This window comes from Natrix helvetica (genome assembly GCF_964273705.1).
Source record: "Natrix helvetica genome assembly, chromosome: 1".
Taxonomy (NCBI): Eukaryota; Metazoa; Chordata; class Lepidosauria; order Squamata; family Natricidae; genus Natrix; species Natrix helvetica.
In genome coordinates, this window is record NC_138548.1 from 184,915,427 (window position 1) to 184,936,329 (window position 20,903).

The window sequence follows — 20,903 nt, forward strand, 5'->3', positions numbered from 1 at the left end:
TCATTCTCAAGTCTCTAAGATTCTGTATAGAAGCCAAGAGTGCATGAAACCCCCACTGCGGTTTACATATGCTCACCCTATTCTTGTAACATGTAAAATGGAAAACATTAACCTTTTGTTACAAAAGTTGGGTAACAAATATGGATGCTATCTTTCAAAAAGTGTCAGACTTCACATCAAGCACAATAATAAATCTTCACTTTCTGATCACATAATTTCACATTCAGGAACTTGCAGAAGTTCACTTCACAACATGTGCAGACAAAACAGAGCTGCATACACTCAGCATAGTCAGCCATATACATCACATACCACAGAAATCAAGTCGTATATATCTGTATGCTGAATGTTTATATCCCATCTTTTCAACTCAATGGAAATGTGAACTCTCTTTTCCTGGCCGCAACACACCTTATCTACAACCACATAGCAACAGTAATAGCAATAGCACAGACTTACAGACCGCTCCATAGTGCTTTACTGAACTCTCTGACTGGTTTGCACTGTCAGCATATTGCCCCAATAATCTGGGTCCTCATTTTACTAACTACAGAAGGATGGAAAACCAAGTCAACCTTGAGCCAGTTATATCGAAGTATGATATTTTATCGACTATGAAACCAATGATTCCCACTTTGTCATTTTCAGCCTGTACCAAAGGTTGCTAACTTAATAAATGATCTTCTGTTGGTTGAAGCTGACAAAGTGGGAATCATTGGTTCTGAATTCACTGCTGAGTTGAGCCAACAACGTGTACTTTAAAAAGGCCCTCCTGAATATTAGATTATTATTTTGAGGTTTGCCACTACTTGCTGGAAGAAACATGCTTCAAATTTATAAATACACTTGAGATGTACAGTAGTAGTTGTATTTTTATTTTTATTTAAATATGATGAGCTCAGAAATCACCAAATCATTATTTTCTTTAAATATAAATATTATGACCATGATCTGAAGTTATGTCCCTTATTTTTACCAATATAATGTATTTTAAATATTATTTAAATGAAGAATTAACAAAAATGCATGAAAATACACAAAATATGTCGTGGGCAAAAAAGTTATTTGTGTCTTGTGAGACTGGAAGGTATTGATTTTCCAACATTTCCTCAATTTAATTCTAAATGAAAGCACTCTTAAGGATTGCATGCGACAAACAGATTTAAGCACATTATCAGTAAAAGAATTAGAGTAGGAAAAACATACTTATTCCTATTACCATGGAAACTAGATTACGGGAAAGGCTTTTTAAAAAAAAACCTAAAGCTACTCAATTTTGTTGGGTTGTTTTATGGAAGCTCTCTTTATTGTGGAAATGGGTCTTGTTCATTTTGATGGAAGCAAACAGCAGAATGCAGCTGATGATGGCACTCCAAGTGCATTAAGAAGTTTCCCTCATCCCACTCAGAGAGAGCAAAGGACTCTCAGGGCCACGAAGATCATGTGCTTAATGGATGGAACCAGCTGAGTTGCATCCTGGGGCTGAGTGCTTCAAAAGTAATATTATGAACAAATCCCAAGGCTGGACCAAGGACAGTTTAGACAGAACAAATTTAACTAAATTTTACTGGGCATAAAAGAGTACCATAAAATATAATCATTTAGTCAAGTTAACAAACATTCAAATTAAAAATTAACCATAAATCAAACCCATATCAAAATAGCACCATAAAACAGTTATGAAAAGGAATGAATCCATGGCATTATTCAAGGAAACTAATTTCAAACTTAGGAGTCGCCCATTTAACAGATACTGGCATTATTTAAAGAGTCCCTTCTCCCAGGTTTTAAAAAGGAGCTACACTATGGGTACAAAGAAATGGGCCTGACCCAAATAACAAGTTTAGACCATTAGGGACTTTAAACAAAAATACCTATGCCTTAAAATTTAACCTGAATCAGACTAACATCCATTGCTGCTCTCATAAAACATAGTGAATCCAAATTCTTAATCAGTAACAATTTTCAATTAGCCTTTAAGGGGGATCGCACACGCATGCGCGGGGCAGGACCAAGATGGGGGTTGCACACATGCATGGGGTCATGCGGGGGGGGGTCACGCATGCATTAGATTATGGGTGTGCACACGCACTTTTGGTACTCGGCACCAAAATAGTTAGTCATCACTGCCCTATAGAGGGCAATAGAACAGGATATGAGCTGTAGTTTCAATGGCCCTTGTCGACAGAAGCAGTTTCAGATCATTTCGAACTTCTTATATCAGCTGTCCAGAACTGCTGTGGGCAGGGTGTTAAAACCAACTAGGGTTAATACGCTCCAAAATTTAGAGACAGTTATATGATATAAGCATCTCACTAGTTTGTGAGGAGGGGCCTGTCTCTTCATGAAAACGTTCTTGGGTCAAGTAGACAAGTCTTGTTGAACTTCCTGATCTTTAATACATTGTTTAAATGCACTAACTCAGCGATGGCGAACCTTTTTTGGCTCGCGTGCCACAAGTGGGGGGAGCGCAGGGGGGTCGTGTGCGGGCGTGCCATACCCATAATGCAACGTGCGACCCCCCCAGTGCGCATGCGCGCACAACGTGCGACACCCCCCCATTTTTACATGCTTTTTTTGCCCTCCCCAGGGTCCAGAGGCTTTATAGGAGCCTGGGGAGGGTGAAAAGAGCCTCCCCCGCCCCCCCGGAGGCCCTCCGGAGGCTTCAGGGAAGCCTCCGGACGGTCCCTGAAGCCTTCGGAACGCTTAAAACGACCCTCCGAGCAATCCGGAAGTCACTTCCAGTTTGCTCGGAGGGTGGTTTTAAGTGCTCCGAAGGCGTCAGGGAAGCCTCCAGACGGTCCCTGAAGCCTTTGGAACGCTTAAAACGACCCTCCGAGCAATCCGGAAGTCACTTCCAGTTTGCTCGGAGGGTGGTTTTAAGCGTTCCAAAGGCTTCAGGGAAGCCTCCGGACAGTCCCTAAAGCCTCCGGAGTGCCTCCGGGGGGGGCAGGGGAGGCTCTTTTCGCCCTCCCCAGGCTCCTATAAAGCCTCTGGAGCCTGGGGAGGGTGAAAAATTGCTTTTAAAAAGGTGAACTCAGCTGGCCAGCGCCTCGCGTGCCCTGACAAATGGCTCCGCGTGCCACTTGTGGCACACGTGCCATAGGTTCGCCATCACGGCACTAAGTGAATGCTCTTAGTCCATTATTAGGAATTCCTCCTTGGAGAGGCTGAGATTGACCATTGTCTTACCTGAAGGGTCGTTTTCAGGGCGCTGTGAAAGAGAGTCCAAGCAAGGGTTAAATACAGCCAATCTGCCCAGAACTGAATTGAAACTTTAAGCCACGCCTCCTGTGTTGCTTATCTTCAGATTTTTTCAATGAAGACGTGGAACTGTTGCGCACTGAGAAGTCCAACAATGGAAACGAATCCAACAAGGAAACAATTCAACTGGAACCGTGAACGTCTGAACTGTCACCAGCGGAACCAGACCCCAGGGTGGGGTGAACTCTCCTTCGCAGCGCCATGAAAACGACCCTTCAGGTTAGACAATGGTCATTTTCCAGGGTGATGCTCTGGAGAGTCCAAGCAAGGGACATGCCCAAGCTAATTGTCACTAGGGCGGGAAGCAACATTATTCAGGGTCTCTCCGCTGGTGTGAATGTCCTGAAGAACTCGCCTCCTGAATGCCCCTTCCGCTGATGCAAAGCTGTCCAACTTATAATTCCGGACAAACGAGGACAATGAAGTCCAGGTGGCTGGCTTGCAAATTTCCTCAATCGGTGCCTGGGTCGCCCAGGCTGCCGTGGTGGCGGCACTCCTGGTCGAATGTGCTGTTATGTGGCTAGGTACAAGTTTGGACTGTAGGACATGAGCGAGGGCGATGCAGGCCCACTGATCGTAGAGGAGGACACTTTCCTGCCCTGGGAGGCTGGCTGGAATGATATGAAGAGCAATTCAGAGCGTCAAAAACCCACTGTGCTCTTGATGTACTTGCGGAGCGTCATGCGAACATCTAGCAAGTGCCAGTGTTTCTTCCTCAGATGTCTAGGTTGCGGACAAAACTCCAGGAGAACCACCTCCTGTGCGCGGTGGAACCAGGAGTTAATCTTGGGGATGAATAACGGGTCCAATCTGAGAACTACCCTGTCTTGTCGAATCAAGCATAAGTCCTCTCTATGGACAGGGCAGCCAGCTCTGAAGTACGCCGAGCCGAAATGATGGTGATCAAGAAGGCTGTCTTAAATGTCAAATGTTTAAGACTGGCAGTCCTGAGTGGTTCGAATGGGGGACTGATGAGGGCACGCAGAACCACGTGGAGGTCCCAAGATGGATATCTGTGAACCACTGGGGGGCTCAGGTTAGTTGAGCCTCTGAGAAAACTGCGAATGGTAGGATGCCGTCCGAGTGAGGAATGCACGTTCGGAGCCAGAATGGTAGAAATTGCAGCCACCTGACACCCTAGGGTGTTAGGTGCCAGGCCCTTGTCTAGGCCATCTTGTAGGAAGTCCAGAATGACAGGGATCGAGGCTGAGGAAGCGGAAATCCCAAGAGCAGTGCACCAGCTGACAGGACAGCGCCTCGCGTGCCCTGACAAATGGCTCCGCGTGCCACTGGCGAAGGCTCTCCAGGTATCGTCATAGATCCGGGTCGTGGACAGACGCCTGGACGCTTGGATGGTGCAGATCACTTTGGCCGAGAGACTGCCTCTGCTCAGGAGATCCCTCTCAAGTGCCAGACGGCTAGTTGCAGCCACTAGGGCTCCAGGTGTTGAAGTGCCACCTGGCTGAGAGAGATCTCCTGCCGTGGAATCTGCCAAGGTGGCTCGACAGAGAGGCTCACCAGGTCTGCAAACCAGGTTCTCCTGGGCCAGAACGGTGCCACCAGTAGTATCTCCGCTGCCTCCGACAGGATCTTCCGAATGACTCTGGGAAGTAGAGGTAGCAGTGGGAAGGCGTATAGCAGTCCCCGTGGCCAAGGGCAGTGCAAGGCGTTGACCCCCTCAGCACACAGTCATGGACCCCCTCGGCACACAGTTGTGGAACCTCGTGAAGAACCTTGGGAGGTGCGTGTTGGATGTGGTGGAGAACAGGTCTACCTGCGGACAGCCGAACCTCTGGGATAATTGCTGGAACAGGTGTGGATGCAGGCGCCACTCCGAGTGGTCGACTGTGGCCCTGCTCAGCCAGTCCGCCTGGGTGTTGGTCGTGCCCGAAATGTGTTCCGCCTGTAGGTACAGGAGGTGTTTCTCCACCCACTGCCCTAGGGCGTCGGCCTCTGACATCAGGGATCTGGAACGAGTGCCCCCCTGGTGGTTTATGTGTGCCTTTGTTGCAGCATTGTCCATCAGTACCCTCACGTGACAGTAGGCTTTTCGGAAGAACCACCTTCATCCCCCGAGAACTCGGCTTCCCGCCTAGGCAATAAGTCTTCCTCTTCCTCCCAGTCCGAATCCTCCGAGGCTAGGGAGGAATGGGGGGACTGAGGAGGCTGGGTGAAAGATGCTGCTCTGGGAGCAGCCTGGGGCTCTAGATGGCGGGTCTTGCGAGTGCGTTTGCCTCTCTGTTGCATGCCCGCTTCGATGCCCTGGGAGATAGCTCTGTTGATGACCTCCTGCATTTCTGCTGAGAGGTTGGGCCCTTGGTCCTCGACTGGGTGAAGCCTGGGGCCGGGCCTGGGAGGTGGAAGCTGCGGTGCCAAGGGCCCCACAGGGGCTGGGCCCTCCTCCAGGTCCGAAGGACAGGCGAAGAGGTTGGACTGATCCGCCATCGAGGGGCCTGGTGAAACTGCCATGGCCAACGAGGCCGTGGGCGAGAATTCCTGGCCTTCCCCTTCGCTATCGGAGATAGGGTAAGCCTGGGCAAGGGTAACCTCCATGGAGGATTCCTCAGGGGTCACCAACTGAGAGGCTTGGGCCTGTTGCTGGGCCTTGGAAAATTGTTTTTCTAGGGCCTTCTGGTGGCGTATGGCATCCTTATCCTGCCCTGATCCCTGCTTAGGCTCGGGTTTGAAGAGAAACTCAAAGCGCGTCCACTGGGCTAGTTGAATTGAAAAAAACTGAAGATAATCATCAGAGGCGTGGTTTAAAGTTTCATTTCAGTTCTGGGCAGATTGGCTGTATTTAACCCTTGCTTGGACTCTCCAGAGCAGCGCTCTGGAAAAGTTGGAGTTTTAATAGAATAGTTCTAATCCATGTTGATTTATACCTATTCCCCATAAGAAAGGGCACAAACCTGTGGGGGAAGAACAGTAGTTTCAGCCAATATGTATAATGCACATCTATGCATTAGTTTCAATCTTGAAATCCCTGCCTTTCTCCTTAGATTTGCATTAGAGACACAGGGGGCCTAATAAATCTGGACTGAACCTTTTTAAGAAGAGCAAAAGAGGAAGTGGAATCCTCCAAGTAGTATAAGGAAGGTCAGTTCTTTCAGCCATATTCTCCATCAATATTATTCGTTGCTTAATAGTTTTCTTCTTCCATCTTTTCATTTGAATTTATTCTTGTATACCCTCAAGAATGTTTGATCATAGATCTGAGTTGGTGGACTTCGGAAATGTCCATTCAGAGGATGTCAAGGATCATTCTCTTGCTTAGTTTTCTTGGCATTATCTGCTACTTCTCTCCTGATCTTAGGTGGGGCAATGCCAGCAAGAGGATATATTTTCTCCCAAAACTTCTATAAAAATAGAATTCATACACAATAAATTATTTATCCTCATCCAGCCCTTGTTAATTTACTCCAGAGATTCAACGAAGATATTGCTCTCATCGTGTAAGGATAGGAAAAAAGCAAAAAAAAACCTAGATGCTGGTGGTGGCACCTCTTTCCAAATAGCCTTCTCTGTAATTCATAAGATTTCTAAAATGTCACCAACAGAAGCACTTGAAGTTTTGCATTTACAGCATTTTTTTAAAAAAGCAAATCCACATGTAGATTCCATAAAGAATTAACATGTGACCACTTCTACAAAGCAGCGTTCCATCTCAAATTCATTTATGTTATTATTTTTATTAGACAGTTTACATCAATATTGTGTTCATACTTAGCAATACAAAAAACACCAAATACATGTTTGGGCATTTTTTTGTATATATGGATATAAAAAAAGTATTTAAAAGTAATTATTTCAAAGATTTGGTTAGGTCTAAGCAGTTTAGTTTTTGTTGCTTTCCTTCCAAAAAATATTCTATAGCTCTGGTTCATTTTATGTGTTGTTTTTCAAGATCTTGAGAATCTTTTTATTAGATGGACCTATGGAATATAAATAGTCAAAAAAAAGAAAAGAAAGGTAATGATGGAGTCACTTCTCTAACAACCAGTTGTGGCCTGGCGGCAGAGTCGGACAATGAGGAAGTTGGGGAGGAAGTTGGGGAGGAACTTGGGCATCTCCTGACATCTGGAGAAGGCTCTGATGGATGCTCTATGAACAATGCAGAGATATAGCCAGGGCCATCTGACAATTCCCAGCCACTGGAGAGGCAGCTGTCTTTGAAGGCTGAGATGAGTGAGAAGGAATAGCTGGGGCCTGTTTCAGATGCACATATGCACAGAGCAGTTAGGAGAGGTGAACAACGGAAGTCAAGGAGTCGACTTGGGAAGCAAAGCACACGTGGACACTGAATGCCCCCCCTGGCTGGGGAATAAATAGAAGGAAAGGGGAGTGGTTGTCGTAGGAGACAACAGTTCGTATTTCTGGAGATTTTGCTCATTATGTTTCATGCATCAAAGACTGTTTGCCAGAACTTAATTTGTAGTCTTTCAGCTGGGAGCTCACAGCCTTGCAATTATCGCAAGGAACTGATAAGGTCTGTTGCTGCTGTTAACTCCTTGCAGGACTCTTGCCTGGACTTTTTGGTGGGTGAATGCAATTAATTCACAAGAGGTAAATAAAGAGGCGTTTTTCGTGACAAGGAGTCTGTTTCTTGCTTCTGCTAAGGCTTGATCAGAACACAACCATTTTAGAAAGACAGCAGATAAGCCATATGTTTCTCAGTTGGAAACTTTTGATCTGAAAGGGTCTGGGGGAGGGATTTGGGCTACAAGCTGCTTCTTATGACTTTTCTTTTCTTTGCTAATAGAATTAGTTTGAGACATAACATTCAACACCTTTCATCTATCCTCACTTTTTACCTTATCAGGTATGCATCTGCACAAACAATAAGTAATTCACAAACAAAACTTAAAACGGATGGTGGTGCCTACAATTACAAAGGTTGTAGCTATATTTTTGTTAGCAATATATATTATCAGCAGGTCATTAACAGCTAGTTTGATCAGATCATTGGAACTTTTTCTTTGAATTAAATAATTTGATAGCTAATCCAAAATGATTGCAAATGGACTGGCCTATACACCATACTAAAATCAAACAAATACTGGAATTAATTTAAATCAATGAGAAAATATATAAATCATTTTTTCTATAAATGAAACATATTTAAAACACTATAAAATTGATAAATAACAGTTTGACAAAACATTACTTTCATAAAGTTACAAATGGCAAATATGTAACAACTTTTAGCAATGTACTTATACAAGACAATCTTTATTAAAGGATGAAGTAATTGAATTACAAGTCAAAAGATAAATCTAAGTCTAGAACTTTAAAAGTGACATATATATATAATAAATTAAATTTAATTGTGGCATCTTATCTGACAACTGAGACAAAGCCATCCAAATATTTTTATGCAACTTACTTACTACTTATAAAAGGAAAACACCCAGACTTTTCTGATAGTCTCAGCAATTTGACTGATGCTATAGTGATAAATAATAGAAATCTCTGGACACAGGCTCAGGAAGACACAGTGCTTGTGTTTTGTTTTTCAATTCGCTATATTTATTTAAATTTTCTGATTATTTCATAGAAGTTGAAATACATTTTTCCTGTCCTGATTTAATTAAAAATTACAGTATTTTAATTCTCCGACTTCTTCTAGTAAAAACACTTTGCCCCATCAGCTACCCAATAAACAAATTTGGCTATAAATCCCATTATGCTGGAGAGGATTGAACCTTATTGTATTTCACACACCAGGAAATTGCCAGTTTGGGATTGATTGTGTAAAAATAAGATGACTGTATCAATACAGCAACACTGTACAAAATTTCATCAATTGGTTTGTTGGTTTGGACAATTTGTAAATTCCACTATTTTAGTTTAGATGATGGGAATTATAGCTTACTATTTCTGTCAACTCACCACTAAAGGTTATTCAAGAAGCTATGATTAAATAAAACATGTTTGGGGTGATGGTGAGCTTGATTTCATTTCATTTCTTATAGAATTATTCCTGCAAATTTCTTTTCTAACAAGGGTTTTAAAATTATCTGAATATTTCTCATTCTTTAATACTTTTAACCAGAATATACCTAATTAGAAACATTTATTAATAATCTTGCTTTGTTCATAATTGAAAATATTTTACAGAAAATGTAAATTGCTAAGATTTCTATGCATTTCAATAGGAAACTGGTTATTGTTTTTTTGCAGGTGCAGTTATGTTATTTATATGCTTATAAATATAAATGTTGACTACGAATAGAGGCAATTTTTCAAGCAATGTTTTCTAAACATGAAAACAAATTTAAAACTCAGCATTTTAAAGGCAATAAACAATAGAAAAATGGAATGTTTTATTTATTTAAATAACAATAATTTTCATGCCCCATATATTTAAATATTATATTTAAATTCTCCCAAATCTGCTACTAGAAATTTAAACAGCAGTTTAAGAAAGTTTCTTAAGAACATTTTAAATACAATAGTCCCTGCTTAATGACTACTTATTCAGCGATTCTGAAGTTATGATGGCATTAAAAAAGTGAGACTTGGGATCAATCCTTGTAGTTGCAATCATTGCTAAGTCCTTGTAGTCATTTGATCACAATCTGGGCATTTGTCAACTAAGTTGCAATTAGAACAGTTGCACTGTTTTGAAGCATTTCTACATTTGTGACTTTCTCTGTTGTCTTCCCACAAACAAAATCAATGGGAAAACTGGCAGTCAGTTGTAAGTCGTAGTCATGTGGTGTCTTAAGAACCATGCAAGATTCACTTAATGACCACAATTGGAACTATCAGAACTGCCATCACAGTTGCATGATTTTCTATTTAGCAACAGAGTTTCTGGTTCCAATTATTGTCATTAACTGAGAACTACTTATAGGCCTATTTGCTACCATTTTTTATTAGTATCTTTGGAGATTCTCAGTCGTCCCTGTCTTGGTTGTCTCAATGATACGTTTTCAAAAGGTAACTGGACTGGATTTTGTTTTGTTTTGCGGAAGAATAAGTTTCACTTCTCATCCATCCAAGTTTCTTGGATGAGAAGCGATACATCTTTTTCTTCCTCAAAAACAAAAACAAAAAAACCCCACAGTCCAGTTGCCTTTTGAATAAGCACCTTTGAGACATTATTTATTAGCTGACTGTTTTTTTCTTTGCACTAGTGACTGGAAATGAAGCTGCAACTATTTAAAAGCAAGAGTTTTAGACTCTAATGAAAATGACCAGTAAAGTTGAGGTGTTTTTTAAAAACACTTTTTAAAGTGTTTTAAAAGTATTTAACTGTTTCAAGTTTTCATCCTTCCTATTACGATAGCTAGAGAAAACCTTTTCAAGCACAGAAAGTTTTCAATTCAGTTGTTAAATGAATTGCTAGATACTGTTGTGATTGTGACTTTCTACTGTAATATAACTACAAACATCAGGTTTGAAGAAGGTAATTTATTTTGATTTATGTTAAAAATAACTACCATCTCATTTTGTATGAAATACTGTATTATTTCTCAATAACCTTTGACAAAGCAAAAGGAACTCTGCATTCTACTGAGAGACAGTGAACTCAGACATTCCAAACGTATAAATTACCTCCCCTCGAAAAATAGTCTAGAAAAATGCTGTATTTGATTAAATATCCTTTAATATATTGAGGTTGCAACAATTATCCTATGAATGAATTCCATTGCCATATAAAATGTTACCCACATAGTAAGATGGGGAGACATCTACAGCTCTGAACACTGCAGCCAGAGCTGCAGGACTGAAATCTACACCAGATTTGTTCCTGTGGGTTTCCATGCTTCAGTTATTCATGTCCCAGAACTTCAACGCTGCTATGTAACAAGGCTAAAGAAGCAGAACTCCAGCTTCACTTCCAATGTCCAATGCTCTTTTGTGCAAGTAAGAAGTGATAGGAGCCCAAAGCAATCTATCCAGTCAGCCTATTGTTTATACTCTCATAACATTACAAATAGTCCTCTATACCGTAATAGACTTCCTTTAAGATTAATGATCCTATGTTCAGTCCTCCTTGCAGTGCATTGATTAGTTTGCTACACTTTGCTTTATGAAGGTTTAACATAATGACTGTTTTCAGACAAGCAGACACATGCCACCAGGAAGGAGGGGGAAAGGAAACTGAATATCTTTTGTCTGGGGACTACAGTGTAAAAGAAAGAACTGGAGGTCTGGTGGCACTCATGCTGATAAGTTATAAGGTTCAAACCAGGTAGTATACCAACCCAGATGGCTTTTTAAGTCCAAGGTTAGTTACAGTTTATCTGAATTAACAGAGAAAATTAAACTTTGTACTGTTGCTCAAACGTTAATCTTTTATGGACATTATTTAGCCTACAATAAGATTTGTTTTACATCTTCATTGTTACTTCCTCAATCACTTTCTGCAGGTGTACACACACCCATATTAACTTCTTTCCCCCAAATGATAAACTTAATATAACCTTTTACCAAGTTTCATTAATAATTCAACATTTTAGCTCTCTGCATTATTTCCAATCTACGTTCTAACTTTATCATCTTTGTTTTCTACTCCATGCCCACTCAACTGCTTTAGTCTCTAATCCCGCTTTGTTTCCTTCTTTGTCATTTGCAATGGTTCTTATTTTCTCAGGTTTGCTTTTGTTCCTGTGCTACCTTGAATGCCTCTTCACAGCTTCCTCTGTACCCTTTTCTATCACCTTTTTCCATCAGCACTGGCTCTTCGTGCCTCTGCTAGTATCCTCATTCCCCCCTCCCCTTTGCCCCATGTCTTCGAGCCCAGTTGCTTTTCACTCTCTGTTTCCTTTGATCTCTTTTTTCTGTTCTCTTCATTGACTTGCCTTGGCCCTCCCTGCCTCTTTATTTTAATCAAACACTCTTTTTTGCTTTGCTGTTAATCAAAAGCTTGTAATCTCTTTCTCTGAACTGAATCTCCCATGAAGCATCTAGTCTTCAATCTCATACTAATTGAAGGAGATATTACAAATGAAGGAAGTCTTTAAAAGTAAGACAGGGAAAAGCAAGGTGATTCTTATATGATATTAAGAAAATATCACATGTGCCTTCTTCAAGCACAGAGATTTTCAACTTCCTTTGTTTCACAGTCCCAGATAGAGACGATGCAAATGCATTTATAAAAGGAATGTAGCTACTAAGTTTGGGCACTTCAGTAACATTAATACTTTTATTGGTATTTGACATTATTAATCATGACATCAACCAAGCTTATCTCCTAAACAGACAAAATGATTTCCTTTGGACTACATGAAGATGCCATAGCAGTAGCAATAGCACTTTGACTTATATACCACTTCATAGTGTTTTACAGCAGTTTACAGAGTCAGCATATTGCCCTCGACTATCTGGGTCCTCATTTTACTGACCACAGAAGTTTGAAGGCTGAGTTGACCTTGCGCCGGTCAGAAACAAACTGCTGGCAGTCGGCAGAGTTAGCCTGCAATTCTGCATTCTAATCACTGCGCCACCATGGCTCCTATCACCCACCACGATTTTCATCATTTGAAAATCAGGTCTGGCTTCATTTCTTCCTATGGCTGGAGCTGTTGTTAAGGTGATAGATGAGAGAGTGACAGAAGAAATGAAGAAAAGTGTTTCCAAGCCCAGAATTTTCATCCTATTTGCTTAGGATGCCAAAAACAGCTGATTTTTGTTTTATTTTGTTTCAGTGATGACTGCTTTAAATTTACTGCTGCTCTTTCAGCATTAATCACAATCATAAGAATCCTGGACTCCAGGTCCATAAATTTGCTTTTATGCAGAGACCTATACCTACTCTGGCATTTCATTTTCAATGTAGAAAATTCTCAAGCAGAACTGTGATTCCAGATTTCAGGGATTCTGAATTGATTAGTATATTAATCTAGCAGTGACTAGATCAGCTTTTCAAGTGCTGCAGTTGTATAATCTACATAGTTTGAATGTGATGATATGCAACTGTACTTTGATATAGATTAGGGCTGTCAAATTCGCAGCCCACAGGCCAGATGTGTCATGCACTGGCCACGCCCACACCCGGTTTAGCAAAGGGGGGGAAAGTTGTGATATGTCACATGATGCCACTGTGACGATGTACGTTTGACACCCCTGGTATAGGTAGGTAGGTAGGTAGGTAGAGAAAGAAAGAGAGAGAGAGAGAGAGAGAGAGGAAGAGGGAGAAGGAGAGGGAGAGGGAGAGGGAGAAGGAGATCGATCCATCCCTTTGGCCAGTGAACCATCCAATTGCACTGAAAGTATCCAGTTACCCTTCGGAGGCAGACACAATGGGCTATGTTTTAATTGCTGGGTCATGGGAACTAAAGAAAGGAAGTGTAAGAATGGCCAAGGAAAGGAAGATGGCCCGAGGAAGCTAGTCCTTGACTGTTCTTCTGTCTTACCTCCTTCGCAGGTCTTCAGCCACTGCTGCTCTGCAGCTGAATAAATAGGCTCGGAGGGATTTCAGTTGCTGTCTCAGACGGGCCACACTTGCCAGTGGCTCAACATGTCTGTACAATATGGGATTTTCTCTCTGAATGTCAATCAGGGGTTCTTCATAAACATATTCCAGGAACTCTTTGGCTTGCTTTGATACCTAAAAGGGGGAAATCCATGAAACTTATCTTCTAATAAATCTTTAACTGTTCAGAGGCAATCAGTACATCACTCTCTTAGTGGCATTCTGCTAGTGTTATTTGTGTTATAAGATATACTGTAATCTTATTTATTTAAAAAAAGCACCTGGAAGATGCTATAATGTAGACTAAATTATGGTGTTAAATATTTCAAAGAAGCAAAATTCAATTAGTGGAATGTTCCAGAAGTTATACTAACTACATAGGTATTAAATAAATCTACACCTACTAGGGTCTGTGGAATTTAATATAAACTCACTGGCAAAGACTAGATATAGCATGTAAGTAGAAAAAGGCTGCTGCCATATACAGTATTTTCTCTTCTTATCTTGTTTTTACTTAATTATGTCTCAGAGTGTAAAACTTGTGTGAAATCTAAAAACCTGATAGAGCAAACAAATAAGAAGAGTTGTAAAATAAACAAATAGTCTCCTCTCTGAATTCCCAATCATTTTCAGAAGCAAATTGTGATGATGGAGGTGGGAGAACAGAAACTTCTTCAGTTATAAACATATATTTTAAACAACTTCAACTCTGATGAAGGTTGTTGCTATTTTAGTATTAAAATGAATACCCACTATCTTATAAACATAGCTTCACCTGCCCACAAAGGATAATATGCAGAAATGAAGAATAAGGAATGTCTCCCTGTATTTCTTTACTTTTAAAAATGAGCTATGGATTTTCAGTGTTGTTCTCAGGTTTGTAATTCAATAACATGGTGAAATAGTCTAATAAGGGAGATTTTTCTTTCTCTTTTAAACCGCAAGCATTGCCTTTTGTTTTATATTTTAGGTCATCTCCTACATTTTCATGATTCTTCATTCTTGTAGTCCAGAATGAAAGTTTATAATATTTTTCACAGCTAGAGAATGGTGAAACACTGACCATTCAAACAATAGCATTGTAAAATACACCATTATTAAAGTTGTTATTATTTGCAATAGCAATGAGAATTTAAGTGAAATTTGTTACTTTTGATATTTTTGGAGCCATTTTTGTTTCTTTTTTTCTGTTTAGATGCATCTCTCTAAGAACTTGCCAAATTCTTTAAGATATTCAAGAATTCAAATATCTCTGTTTAATATCTTCTGTTCCCCTTTCTTTATAATATTAAGTAGCACTTAATATTTAAATACTTTAAATAATTAAATAATGTATTTATTCTTTTATGTGCTACACTTTTATATCACAATATTTAATCCAAAAAACTAAAAATTATAATATAGAAATAATCATACTAAGCTATGTTAGGATAAATGCTTGAAAGTTAGATGCCAGAATTGGATGGCATCAAATTCTGTATTTGTTAGATTTATATTCCACCTTTCATTCAGGAGTTCAAGGCAACAGACACAGTTCTCTCTCCTATTTTTTCTACAAGAACAATATGTGAAAGTAGATTGGCCTGAAGAGTGTCTGGCTTAAAGAGCAACTACAGTTTTATGAACCAGAACCAGGATCTCCTGGCTCCTAATCCAACACATTGGTTCTCTTACAGAATGGTTAACAGAAAACCTTTTTCTTATACTTTAGTGGATTAGGGAGGAATGTGCCTGAACTACTTCTGAAAGTTATGTTGTTGGCCTGAACTTAAAAAAATGTTTAGCCACTCTACAGGTGGGTAAGCTAATTAATGGTTTCAGCTTTTTGACTCCCCCACCCCCCAAACTCAGTGCCCAGATTGGTAAGAAGTGTCTAGTTTCCTGCCAGCTGTCCTTTATACAACTTTTAGGGTTTTTTTGAGGATAATGACAATGAGGCCACAAAATAAAGAAAGGTTTAGCTGCCACTTTTGAATATTCTCAGGTTAACAACCATAACAACCACAACTATGGCCCAGCTGCATGGATACTACATGGCATGCATGCTGATTGGGATTCTAACGTTTGTTGATGTGGGCAACTGAGGCTTTCTACAGGAGACTGTGAATCTTGTGTGCTTCGGGGCGTTCACCTATCTGCATGCAGAATTGCATTAGTCTTTGTTGCTTGGGCTTTTGCTTGAGCTTTCAACTTGGTCAGATCAACATGAGGACAGAAATGGAGTTACATTTAATCTTCATTAGAATTCATTTGGCACTGGTAAAGTACTGGAAATTAGAGATTTCCACTTAGTAAAACTGGTTTATTTGCATTATATGAGGGGAAATGAATGAGACAAGCTCCTGTCTCTATCATGCAATTATATTTCCTCCCTCTTGGCCTTTGCAGTGTGAGCATCAATTGCTGAACAACTATTCTACCTCCTTGCAGATGTGATTACAGCTGTTAGTAGTCAGGATGCTACCTTTGCAATATTAAACTCCCTGCATGCCTTTTCATTTGTTGATATTTTCCCTCTCCCTCTTAAATTATTAATTTTATTTTTTTGTTTCATAGCTTTATATAATATAGTGACACGTGGGTACAAAATACTGTTTGACTGATGGGCATAATGTTTTCCTATTGGGCAGTTCTGTGAGCATATTCCAGGGAGCAAGAACTAATTTCATTGTATTTATTTTGTACAATGACAATAAAGACTAGACTACTATTGTTAGCATGTATCTACTTTTACCTTGTATTTTGAAGTATCCCAGTTATGAACTAGTCGTGCAGGAATTAGAAAGGTATCATCAACGTGACAGAGGTTGCAGTAATACCATCCACTGTAGTTGCATACCTTTGCTTTCCCACTGTTTAAGCCAATGCAACGCTGACAACCTTCAAATAGGGAGGGGAAAAAGATTCTTAGTTACACTGAAAAAAAGTTTCCATTACTTTACCATGAAATTACTGTATCTCAGCCACAGAATTTCATGGAGCTTCAGATGGCTTTCACTTTTTGCAATTGCTTTTCCAATTTTTTCCCTTTACACAAGCGTGCATGATGAGAATAATTGTGTGTTTTGATTCGCATCCCTAGGAGTCATCCACTTGATATATCTTAATACATTTTTCTTTAGTTTTGCAGAAGACTTCATGAGAGACAGCTGACTCAAGAGATTCCAAAAGGAAGAGCAGGGAGCAAACTGTTTTCACATGTGAAAACTAGAAATTCCCACGACTGAACTCTTAACATTCAAAGCAATACCAGTTCCAGCAGTATTATAAATTGGACTGAATATTTTCCAGGCCCCTGTAATCTGTACTGTCAAATGGATCAGTTTTTTAGCATTCTATTATTCATTTTTAAAAACAATTCCATGATTAATACTAATACTAATTTTAAGTTTTTCTCTTTATGTGGTATTTTAATTCTACACAATTAAGTCCTTCCTCCCAACACATAGTAAATAATTATTCTATATTAACTCTTCTCTAATAATACTTTCCAAGCCTCCTGTTCCTTCAGAGCATGGATATGTACCATGTGGTCTTTCAGAGGTTGTTAAACTGCCTTTCTCAGATTTCTCACGACTAGCTATGCTGGTTAAAGCTGCTAAGAGAAGATGTAGGAAGAGAATAGGGAGAATTATAGATCTGTTGAATTTTTGTTTCACCATTTTTACAGTGGCAGGCATATTGGAAAGAACTCTCCCTTACATAAATGTACCAGGTATAAATTCATCAAGGGCTTCTCAATCAAGCAAAATTAAATATTTATTAGGATGTATACCTATCCAGCCCAAGGCTGGTCTGAAGTACTAAGACAAATTGTAGACACATGAATCTTGATATAAAACTATCATAGCAAAACAAAATCTTTATAGCTAATTAACATTCTAAGCAAATAGTGGTTTACAATATTACCTTAAATATGCTTTTGAAGTACTGCACATTGATCAGATTCTCCCTTCCTTACAAAGTCTATATTCTTATTTTCCAACATCTCCCAAGAAAGCAATTTTTGCTCATCCTGTTTTCATACAGTATTTCTCTATGTTTCCCCGTGATTTCTACTTCTACTCCATTTCCTTAACAACACATTTTACCTGAGTCATATATCATATCATGCACAATAGTCTGTGTTGCATAGAGCACTCAAAATGTCAAATTTAATAAAAAGAAATGTATATAAAAAGTTCATGTTACAAGGCCATTGTAGTGTTACATTTTCTATGTTAAATTGTGCAACACCCTTTGTACTTTCCGCCAGTTGTGTGACTGTTGTTTTTTAACAAGGCTGCTATTTTGCAATCCTTTTACTTCTAATTATGAATACAGTTGATTCCTTTGATGTTCTGAAGCTCAACGTAATGCATGGTGACAAAATGCATGTCAGTGACAGACAGCAATTAAGCTATTTTCTTCAAATAAGGAAAGAAATAAAGAAGCAATGATATAATATAACACTGTCTTTTGTTACACAGGATGTCTAGGCTTCAGAACTTACACATGGAGTCCAATTGTTAAGGTTTTTTAAAGGTTTAATAAACTTTTCATTATATTTAAAGAAACAAAATAGCATTTTCTACATTGCATCTTCCTCTTATTAAATTCTACATGAGATATTTCTACAACAGTTAATTTCTCTTCTGAAAAATGCAAAGGGATTTTTGTTTCATCGTCACTTTATCAAAACAAGTATTGATATTCTATCAGTATTAAATCATCATTGGTATCCTAACATTTGGATCATTCTTGAAACATAGATATTTTTGTGTTTGTAAATATAATTATTCTTGTCAATGTTTATTAAAGGGATTTAAAAATCCTTTAAAATATACCCTACAAAGGGATATGACTTTCTAGGAAGGAGAAGAAAAAATGTTAATGGAGTGGGGTGCAACTAGATTTATGTAGATTTGAAAAATGTATTCCTTACCTCCTCCTCCCCCCCCCCACCAAAAAAGCACTGAATTTTAAGAACATTTGTTGGAAATATTTTGGAGTTTTCTTAAAAGATTCAGAAATCAATGCTTTCAAGTAATAATCATATTTAGTTTAAATTATGGTTCTGACTCATTAATTGAGACCCTTGATAATAAAGACAAAAAAGCATACATTTTTTGAGAAAATTACTGTGACATTTACTGTCATCCCACCCAAAAAATTGTACAGCAATCTTAAAATGTATAAATATATCATTACCTAAAGTTCCATTTGATTTTGAAAGTTATCTCATTAATTAAGCAGCATTTTTCTCATTTAAAAAAATTCTGAATGTATTTAGCATAATTCTATAAATCCTCTCAATAGGAGGGGATAAAAATAAAAAAATCATTAAAAAGAAAACAAAGATTAAGTATTACAATAAAAATATATTTTTTTAAAAAAACCCACACAGGGTTAAAGTGGCAGAAATAAAATCATGGAAATGAAAACAGGCATTGCAGGCCCCAAACTACAGACTTTGCTGGGGTGATAATGAGTGGGATACTCAAGACCCATCTCTGATTATGGGGTGAGAGGAAGTCAGACGACGACCTCTAATGCTTCCCAATCTTATAACATCCAAAGAGAGCAGGATTGTTCTTGAGGGAGCATTTTATGTCTGGGAGAAAGGATAATCCATCATTAAAACCAGAAAAAATATTTTCAAATTTCTTTATAGTTTGCAATGTGCAGTTTTTACAATATTTGTTTAAATGTGCACTTATTTGAATGTTATTCAGAAGTCTGCATTGAGTTCATTGATATTTCTTTCCAAATGAAGTGGATTTAAGCTTGCTTCCAAAATCCATACAATTTGTCATGTCGGGTTTCTTTAATTAGGCAGCAGTTCCAACAAAAGCAAAGTAAATATCATGTGCTATAGAGATAAGGCATGTCTGAAAGCAGACCTTCTCTTTAAAAAGTATGTGTGTCCATGACCCTATGTGTCATCTTTCTAGTTCATGAATTCATGAGTATGAATTATTGGCAGACTGAAGGCTGTCCTGTAACATCATGATGGAATTTAGTGAGTAGTTCTGATGGTGCTGCCTTCTGGCTACTCAAGGACAGCAGTTGGGATGGCTCAGATTCATCTGTTTTTGCAACCTTGTGGAGGTCAGCGAATACCACCCAAAACTCTACACAAAGAAGAGGGCACCACAGGGGTGGCCAGCTAGTGCCAAGCAGTGAATGATGTTGCCTCCGCATTGTAAGTGAAAAAAGTGGGAAGGGAAAGGAAGGTCAAATAATTTTATTTTCTAGCACTGATGAATGGGGCCATCATATTCGGGTTATTCTCCTTATCTAAAAGTAGGACTAGAAAGTTTTTTCCCCAAAAAAATTGAATAGAAAGCAGGCATGTTGCCCAACTAAGCTCTGAGGAGAGGAAAAACTAAAGATCTGTTGCAAAGTTATGTATAGCTGCTGGGAATAGAAGCAAACAACTGATTACTCCACATGATTGACATCCTTGTGTCAATTTGTAGCAGGGGGAACCTTCACCTTTGAATGTTTTTTTTATTGCTTTGATTTTAAAGAGTATTACAAAACCATGAAGCACAACTCTAAACACAAAAGCACACACATGTACAGCTTACCAAGTAAGCTAGCGGGGCTAAAGGTAATATAAAGTGAAGAAGGGCGTCTTTTAAAACTCACTAGTACTATTCTGACAGAAGAGAGGAAATAAGCAAATGGGTCTCTGTCTCCCACAAAAGATGTGCTTGAAGTGGAGGAAAATGCTCAGATGGCAAAAGTGAGGGTTTTTTTTTAAAGAAGCGGCTACTCAAACAATAGAGAACATAGCTTTAAAAAACAACAACTCCTGATCAACCCAGGGAGATACTATATTTTCCTTTTTGTAGTACTGAATTCACAGGTATTGCACAAGGAACGTTGAAGTGATAGAATCAGTACTGTGCAGGCAAAAGAAATTGTTTCACACAATCCCATTTCATCTGCTGTATTTGCTGATTCATAGCAGTTGCAGTGGCTTTGAAAAGGGAAATGTCAAATTCATAAAGAAGGAACTCCTCATTCCCTACAACCTTTTTCCTGCTAAATGGAACCTAGCCCTCAAAGCAACAAGGCTGCTGCCTTCAAGTTTGGCTGGGGCACTTTTTGAAAGACACTTGTGAGCCACTGCTGCTGGCTGGTTGTTGGCTGGCTAGCTGGCTGGCGGTGGGGGCTAAACAAGATCTTCATCTGACCTAGCAAGACAGGGAAAGAAAAATCCAGTTCA

The 20,903-nt window shown here is 39.3% G+C and overlaps 1 protein-coding gene across 2 annotated transcripts in view; it reads right to left on the bottom strand.

The window, feature by feature from the left end:
• The window catches only part of PLEKHM3 (pleckstrin homology domain containing M3), a 70,544-nt gene that overhangs the window by 23,515 nt on the left and 26,126 nt on the right, over nucleotides 1–20,903 (bottom strand). For both annotated transcript variants that reach the window (XR_014174045.1, XM_081937836.1), the window contains exons 5-6: nucleotides 16,422–16,567; nucleotides 13,629–13,822 (exon numbers count right to left, since the gene is read on the bottom strand). Coding sequence is in view for 1 of the 2 variants with exons in the window: in XM_081937836.1 (XP_081793962.1) it covers nucleotides 13,629–13,822; nucleotides 16,422–16,567 (340 nt within the window). In the remaining variant the exon portion in view is untranslated. The remainder of the gene's footprint in view (nucleotides 1–13,628; nucleotides 13,823–16,421; nucleotides 16,568–20,903) is intronic.